The sequence below is a fragment of the Budorcas taxicolor genome, chromosome 12, assembly GCF_023091745.1.
Source record: "Budorcas taxicolor isolate Tak-1 chromosome 12, Takin1.1, whole genome shotgun sequence".
NCBI classification, from domain to species: domain Eukaryota; kingdom Metazoa; phylum Chordata; class Mammalia; order Artiodactyla; family Bovidae; genus Budorcas; species Budorcas taxicolor.
The window spans coordinates 54,444,635-54,453,431 of record NC_068921.1 but is presented as its reverse complement, the minus strand read 5'-3'; the positions used below and the strand labels follow the sequence as shown (position 1 = coordinate 54,453,431).

At 40.2% G+C, this 8,797-nt stretch overlaps 1 protein-coding gene across 7 annotated transcripts in view; it reads left to right on the top strand.

Annotated features, from left to right (window-relative positions):
* Positions 1-823: 823 nt before the first annotated feature.
* The window catches only part of RBM26 (RNA binding motif protein 26), an 82,332-nt gene continuing 74,358 nt past the window's right edge, over positions 824-8,797 (top strand). For all 7 annotated transcript variants that reach the window (XM_052649963.1, XM_052649966.1, XM_052649965.1 and 4 more), the window contains exon 1: positions 824-1,058. In XM_052649963.1, coding sequence (XP_052505923.1) covers positions 988-1,058 — 71 coding nt within the window. In that variant the 5' untranslated portion in view covers positions 824-987. The remainder of the gene's footprint in view (positions 1,059-8,797) is intronic.

The following is an 8,797-nucleotide window of genomic DNA, read 5'->3' as shown; positions in this document are numbered from 1 at the left end:
AATCGAGTATTTTTGGACAAGACTTAACTAAGCCTCCGGACGTCTCAGTGCGTTAGATGAGACCATCCCGTTCTTCCCAATCTTGTCCACAGCACAGCATAGCCAAAATACAGTACTGCAGAACCCTGGGAAAAAACGGAGGAGGCAGCACAGCGCAGCACACCTGTAACCCCCTGATCGCCTGTGTCCCGACACATCCGAGCGGATGCTCTCAAGAAAGCTCTGCAGTAGCAGTGTCGTTCCAGCCGATGGGCCACGCCGTCTGGTACAGAGTTCGAGCTGCTTAAGTTCCTGCTGATTCTGAAGTCAACGGCCTTTCCCTCCTAGTAAAGAAAGAAAGTCTTTATTCCTTAGGAAGACCAAAGCGTGCAAAAGCACAAGGCCCACAAACCAAGCAAATAAGCAAGACTCGCCACTCTTGCCCAACGTGCACTCCGAAAAAAAAAACAAAAACCACAACTTACGTCTCTTCCCAGCAGGCTCCGGGAGTCACCGCGAGATTTCACCAATTCTCGCGAGATTTACCGGCAGCCATCTTCTTGGGGGTGCTGGGAGCCGGGAAGACCCCCCGAATCGTTCCCATTCAGCTGTCCTTCGTTTTCGCTTTCTTCACTTTTTCCTCTTCTGCGTTGCCAGCAAGCACCTGGTTTCAGGGCTGAGGGCAAGCCCGTGTTTAGGCGCGTGTCGCGCTCTGGTCCAGGAAGATTCGCTGGGGTGGAGGGAAGGGGGAGGGCCCGGGCAAACCGTTGCTGCCTCAGCCGGGGCCGGGGTCCGGGGAGGGGGAGCTCTTGGCACCCCGTGGACTCGCGGCCTACGGCGGTCCCCGCGGAGCTGTTCGCCGATCCGGGCTAGCGGGAACCTGCCACCGGCGCCTCCCACCGCGGCCCACGCGGGCGGCGCGCGGAGTAGGGGGCGGGGGCAGCGGCGGCTATAGCGGCCGCGACCTGGGCGGGCGGAGGAGTGTGACGGGCCTCGGGGCCGCTGTGGATGGTTTCTAAAATGATCATTGAAAACTTCGAGGCACTCAAGTCCTGGCTCAGCAAGACTCTCGAGCCCATGTGAGTATTCGGGAGCTGTTTTACTTGCAGGGATGGAAGGGGGAGATAGGTGGACTCCCAGTTGCCTCAAGTGCTTGCCGTGGAGGCCGAAGCGGTGAACTGAGGTCCCGGGCTCTGTGTTTTCGCCTCCTCCGCCACCTCCGTTCCCAGGTTCAGAATACGCCTGAGAGCCTGAGCTGATCTTTACCTCATCGCCGAGTTGGTTTTTAAACCGATGGCTCTTCTCTTGTTTTCCCGTTATTTGTAGACCGACCCCAGCCTAAACACACAACTCGTTATTTGCCGAGGGCCCCCAGGTCGGTTTCTTTTGGCGAACTCGTGCATGATCTCCTGTTCACTAGACTGTTTTACTTCGCTTTTTTTCTTTTTTTAATGAAGTGAACAGCTCTTTTTAGGGATTTAGAACAGTTCTCGCCCTGCCCACTCATGTTTTACCTAAATACCGTCTCTGAAAGAAAGGCCGTGTTTACCATGTGCTGTCTGGCTCTTAACTGATTGAAAATGTAACAGGTGCTAATGTGCCCAGTAAAATTTCCCTTTCTCATCTCTGTACGTTTGTTCGCTTGGAGGAAGAAAATGCAATCTAACCATATGGACTGTTCGGCAGTTTTAAGTAGAATCCTATAGGGGTTGTGTGTGTGTGTTTGTGTGTGTGTGTTGGGGGGGGGGGTGGTTCTAAGTGCTGAAATGTCTTAGATTGGAAAAATTGAGTTTTAAGGATTTACCTTTTAATACATAAAAAGTATATCATGGGCCAAGTGTTTTGATCAAAATTGATTGATTTACAATAAACAAAGTGCAATGCAGAATATTTACTTATTTAATAGATTTATTAAACGCCTTCTATGTACTGTGGGAGGCATTGGGGCTAGAATTTTTAAATTCCAAAATCCACAAGGCATAATAGAAAAGTAAATTAGCTAACTTGAGGTAGTAAAGAGTCGTGACAGTAATACTAGAGGATCATGTAAAATAGTGACAACAAGGCCTCTCAGAGGAGGTGACAGTGGAGCAACACCTGGGGAGGAGAAAGAACTGTGCAGAAGTCTGGAAAGACAGTGTTCCTTCCAGAAGGAAAGACAAGTGCAAAGGCCCTGTAGCGGAAATGATCATGGTTCGATGGGGAAGACCAAGGCTGTTGTGGCTGCAGGAAATCTTATGAAGGGGGAACAAAAGGAAAAGTTGTGAAGTTGAAGAAGTAGGAAGGGGCCAAATCATGTAGAATCTCCTAGGCTATAATCAAGAGCTAAGATTTTACTTAAAATCTAATGGGAAGACATTAGATGATTTAAAGCAGGCAGAGATTGACTTTGTTTTAAAACTCCGCCTACTTTGTGGAGATTATGGGATCAAGAATAGAAATAAGGGGACCATGCTGAAGGAAGTTGTAGGCCAAGCTGTAGATAGTTTGCGTTAGAGTGAGAGTGGAGACAAATATGTTTAATAAATAGATCTGGTGGGACTTGCTGCTGGATTGGATGTGAGAGAGAAGGGAAAGGAAGATCAAGGGTGACTGATGACTAAGAAGTTAGTCTAAGCAACTGAATGTGTGTTGGTTGAGGAGGCTTGGAGAGAACAGTTTGAGGGGAGAAGGGTGGTTGATTTTAACCATTAAGTAGAAAGTGTTTGTTACACATCTAAGTGAGATGTGAAATAGGTAGTTGGGTATGCGTCTAGAACTCAGGCCAGGAGCGGAGATACTTGCTGTCATGCGGGTAGTATTTAAAGTCACGCGACTGGGAAGTTTCAGAAGAATGTGTAAATAGGGAAAAGAAGAGAGTCCAGGTCTGAGGTTGGAAGAAAAGTGGGATATGTGTCACTAATGAAAGAGATGTATGATAAAAGAGGAAGGTTGTCGGCTTGGTGGGATACTACATAATGGATAAAATGGAGACAGGGGACCTTACATTGGCAAAGTAGAAGTCATCGGTGAACTTGGTGAAAAGTTTCACTGAGTAGGATGGTGCAGATAGAAGCCCTGATTCAATGGGTTGGAGAGAGTGGGCAGCGATAGAGTACAGTTGAGACCGTGGAGCCAGAATGGCTGCCTTTGAGTTCTGCCTCTGCCACTTACCTGCTGTGATATTGGGTAAGTAGCTTAGCTCAGTGCCTCCGCTTCCTCGTGTCTGAGAGGGGGAAAATAATGAATATGTATTAAGAAAATCTTTGAACACTGTCTAGTTTGTAATTAGCACTCAGAAAATGTTCAGTTCAGTTAAGTCGCTCAGTCGTGTCCGACTCTGCGGCCCCATGAATCTCAGCACGCCGGGCCTCCCTGTCCATCACCAACTCCCCGAGTTCACTCAGACTCACGTCCATCGAGTCAGTGATGCCAGTAAATGTTAGGTGAACGGAAAACTTAGAATGTTTTGCGTTAAAATAGCATTCCCTTGTATAAGCCTTCAGTTCTCAAATTACTTAGTTTTATTACCATTTTTTCTTATTGAAGAGAAGTTTATAGCTGATTAGTGTGTTTGCTTGTAATTTTTTTTTGTCGTTTTAATAAAGCATATTCAGGTATCATATAGCATACTCAGATGACTGTAGCCCTGCAGTCTTTACTGCTGGAATAAGGCACTACTTGTAGAACCTAGACAGTGGGAGGAGCTGGGATTGGTCCTTTTGTAATGTACACTGCTGTGGTAAAATTGAGCACTTATCCAAGTTCCTGTCCCTTTAACCGCACTTCAAGTGAATTCTTTTAGATGACTTTTAAAGCTGATTCCAGTTATTTAAGACCTGTGGTTTCTAACATTGGTTTTGTGTAACTTTAAGATGCGTTTGTTATCTAAAGAGACTTTTTCTTTTTTTTTTTGGCCAAATAGCACCTATTTGAGGCAGGACCTTACGAAGATAGAACTTGACATTTGTATGGAACTTTTTACCTATTTGCGCTAGTAAAGTATCTCATGGTTTTGAACTTGCCTTGTAGTTTTAATGTTTTAATTCAGTAAATATTAATCTACTCTGTGCTAAGCAGTGTGTTAAGATATTGGTGAAATGGTGGGAAACATGACATGAAATGACCATCTTCATATCGTTTACCAGGGAAGACAGATGTTAAACAAGTAACTATAAGACTGGTGAGCATGATGAATCCAGAATGCTATGAAAATATATTTCTGGAACGTCTGGAAAGACAGTATTTCATCTCAACTAGGAAGGATGAGGAGTAGTTTGTTGGGGCAAAAGGATGGGAATGGAGAGTTGTAACAGCAAGGTTTTTGAGGGCAGATTGCATGAAGACCCTAAAACGAAGGAAGGAAAGGTGAAAAAAAGAGCTGGGGGAAGCATAGCGGCAGATAGCTCCTGAGACAGGAGCCAGATTGCATGAGACTGTTGAGTCATGTTAAGGATTTGGGATGTCATTGAAGGATAGTGGGAAGCCCATGAAGGGTTTTGGGGGAGGAGAGTTTTCAGATGGACTTTTGGGGGGGGTGGGGTGGAGAGTCAACCTGGTTGCAGTTTCAGCATGAAATAAAAGTTGGTAAATCTGTATTTTATTTGATTATAAGGTCTATAGGTATATCAGGATTCCAAGTTTTCTTTTTCATAATTTTTTGAAAATATATGTGATAAAATTATCATCTTGAAATAACTTGATGTTTTTGTTCTCCAAAACATTTGCTTCATCATACACACTTATAATAAAATAAAATAGATGTTGGTCTTTCCTGTATCATTGATTTCTTTTTCATAACGTTAAGCTCTCTTTTGATGTTTCTTTATTTTTTAAACAAAAGTTTTTCTGCAGTATTTTAAAACTTTTTGTGAGTTTACGTATCACTAAATGTGATTTAATAAAATCGTGGATTATTTTCAGTTTAAGGGAAATCTCAAGATCTAATCAAACCCCTTAGTTTTTCAGAAAATAAAATTGAGAGATAGACTTAATGACATGCCCAAGTTTTGTTGAGCTTAGTAGTGAAGAGCAGAATGCCTCATTTTGTGCTGCTACTAGGTCGTGCTGTGGAGGTAGCGTTGTGTAGTGGAAAGAAAACATTTTTGTGTCCACATAGACCAGTGTTCAGATCTCTCAGCTCTGCCACTTACTAAGTGAACAGGCAAGTGAACCTCCCTTTTCCTTGTTAGTATGATAGGAAGAATTATACCTGTTTCTGTAGGTGAAAGAATTAAATGAGACATATTTTTAAGAGCCCAGCCTCTTCCCCCCCACTCTCAGGAGATATATATACACACGCAGTGAAAAAAGCATTTACCCAAAGGGAATGTTCTGAAATACAAAGAGTACCTGCTGTGCAGCCTGGGGAGCTCACTCTTACAGCAGGCGTTATTTCAATTTGCTTAGGTGTCTTTCACTCACTTTGACCTTTTCTTCCTCTTTTATCTCTAACCAAAATTTTAACTTAAAGACAAATATAGTATTTAATGCCTAACTCTTTAGCAACAGTTACCAGGGGAAAACATATTAAATAAGTTATCTGCTCTCAAGTCCAAGGTATTTTAAAGCTATATTATCTACTGCCGACAACATAGAAAACAACAGATGAGATTACAACAGCTGTGACAAGTCAAATGCGTTTGATAAGGTTCACAGATGGTACAGTAATAACGAAGATATAAGTACAACAATTACATTGTATTGATCTTAAATACTAGTTTGATTAAATACAGGTTACATTGCTATTATTGCTACTGTTAACATTTGTATACATTGTTAAACCTTTGTATTACTTTCAGGTTCTATGAGGTAAATACTGTTAGCTCCATTTTGCAAGTGATGACACCTGAGGTATTGAAGCATGAAGTTAAGATACTTGCCCAGAGTCACTGAACAGTGATTTAAACTCAAGCTTTTGACTCTGGAGCCTTGTTCTTAATTTACTACAACATAATGCAGTGTATCCTTTCCTACTTCTCTATGTGTGTGCCTGTGTATGTGTACTTTTTTTTGTACTATTAGATTTTTGTAGTAGTAGCTACAAAAAAGCTTTGTTCCTTTGTAAAGGAAGAAAGTTCTTAGGCATTGTGATTATGAATGCTTTAGAGTATAAGACAGAAACCTAGAGTTTTGTAGTCATTTCTCCTTTACCCACACTTATTACTATACCTTTCTAACCACATTAAAATTTATTTTTGTTTTACAGGAAGAACTGAAAGGTGGTCTTTTTATTTCTGAATTTTGTTTACTCTTCCCCTCCTTTGATCTTTCATTTTCTGCAGACCCTTTTGGGTATAGTCAGTCTCTCATTCCTTAAGCTCAGCAAAAAAACAAAACAAAGAATTAAATCACACTTCTAGTCATACTTCTAGTCTTTTTCATGCCATCTTTCTTTTCCTGTCACTGTTAACTCTTGAAATTAGTAGTCAGCCTTTAATTTTTCACTCATTTGTCTTAACCATTTACTTCTTAATACCGTACAATAGTTTCTTTATACTCATATTCAACCGAAATTGCCTACCCCAGTGTTACCATTGAATTTGTTTACTAAATGTAAAGACTTATAGAAATTTTAGTTCTTTGACCTCTGTGTATGACATTAGACAGTGTTGATAGCTGCCTTTTTTTTCTTTAAACTTCTCATGACTTAGATCTCTAATATTTTGGTTCTCTTTCTTCACAAATCGGTCCTATCTCCTTAAGCTCTTTTTCCTGCCTTTGAATTGTATTTTTCTCTGTCCTGTTCCCATGATTCTTTTTTCTTAATCATTACCACTCCTGACACTTTATTCACATTCATTCCTATGGATGGTTTCTATTGTAATATGTGCCATTGGTTTTAAAAACTGTGTGTGTGTGGTAGTTGCTTTGAAAGTTTGATTAAAGACTCCCTTACCCAGGATATTGCATAGACGTATTTGCATTTGAATTTTAGAGCTTTTTCAAGAGTACCTGTAAGCATTTATTTTTCTCATAGGTATGTCTAGGCTTAAAACTGCTAGCTCTGTGCCTGATCCTTTTCGCCTGATCCTTTTCACCTGAACTTCAAACCGCTGTGTGTTTCTGAAAATAAAATATTCACTTATTTCTGTTTCATTTTTCCAAATTATTTGGGCTTGAACTTTTATTTTTTTGGCTTCTCCTCCCTTCATTCCTTTCCCCCCATTCAGTTAATCATTGGGTTCTGTCTCTTTTAATAATTCTTACTAATGACAGTGGTCAGTAGGGAACCCTGCACTCCTTATCTAATCCTCTGCAGTTTGTTTTCTAACAAACCTCCCTATCGCCAGTGTTTTTCTCGTTTGGAGTTCTTCTGGTCTGGATACCCAGCTTGTTTATTGTATTGTGTGATCAAAATCTTCAGCACTTCTAAATAATCAATTGCATACTTCTTCACTTGACTTTCAGAACTCTAATGTCTGTTTCAAATTATCTTTCCAGTTTATATATTCCTACTTTTTACGTAAGTCTTAATTTCAACAAAAGCTGAACTTTACATTCTGATTCTCTGTCACATAGTTTATATTGTCCTTTCTGCCCCAACTTTATGTAGAAGGTAACATTCATTGAGTGCTTACTATTTGCTAATGTTTGTGCATTCATTGTGTGTAAGCTGGGTTCTGTTATTCCAAGTTTAAAGATGAAGAAATTGACTCAGGAAGTTTAAGTAATATACTTCATTCATAGCTAATAAATGATAAGAGACAGAATTAATGACAAGACATTTCTATTCCAGAGTTTTGCTGTGTATTGTGATGTAATGCCTTTCTTGGTTTCTTTTATATATGTTGATATCAAAGGTCCATTCCAATTCCAGTTCATCCAGAAAGCCATTTATCTGTCCAGTTGAAGTCAGTGACTCTTCATGAGTCTCCTCTCCTAGTGCCGGTTTGCATGGTTTTTTGACACTCATCATTTGCAGACTTGTTCAGTAGTTAATTCTTTTGTTTTACTGTTGTTATTAGAGTCTAAGGTCCTTGAAAGTAAACTCAAAATGTTAAGTGTTCTCTTGTGTAGCACCCAGCACAATGCCTCGTGGGGGTTGTACACCTGGGTTTCAAATGCATTAGTTGAAATTTCTACTTTGTGCACCCATGATCTAAGAGAGAAGAGGCATTTGTATAAAACTGTTTTGGAAAAGCAGATATATGAGCACTTTTAAGATTTACTAATCTCTGGGTCTGTTTCATTTTATTTTTACCTTACAGCACTTTCAGATTAACTAAAGACTCTGTGATTTTTCTTTTTTTTTTTTTTTAAGAGGGAAAGGACACTGAGAAATATTAGCATTTACTCATTAAAGTATGTGAATGCTGCTATATGCAAGATTGCTTAGCTCCATAGAGCTGCACAAAAAATTATGGTAATTCTAGTCTGATGAATTTTATAGCTGGTAAAAGAGTTTCTGTAATTAATTATTGGCTAAAACATCTTTCATGACTTTCTTACCACATTTCACTGCTGCAACCTTAGTTGACTTTTCCATCGGAGTGATGAATAGTTAAAATGCATTTAGCATTTTCTGTTTTAGCAGTTCCATTTTTTTTGGCTTACAGTGCTTTTAAATGAATTATTTTATATGTATAAATCCAGGTATAGGGATAGTATTAGTAACAAAATGGAAAATAATATATTCCAGTGTTTGGTATGTTTGTGTTGAGAATGACCAAAACTTGAGCTAAGTGTAGGCTTTTAGGAATTTTTCTTCCTCCTGCTTCCTTACTCCCCAGGAATGAGTGGATGGTAAATGCTTCCTGCTGGACTTATTCACTACCTTCCTACTACTTTGTTTCTGTGGAAGTCTTTTTCAGTTTACAGGTGGTAATTTCTGAAATAG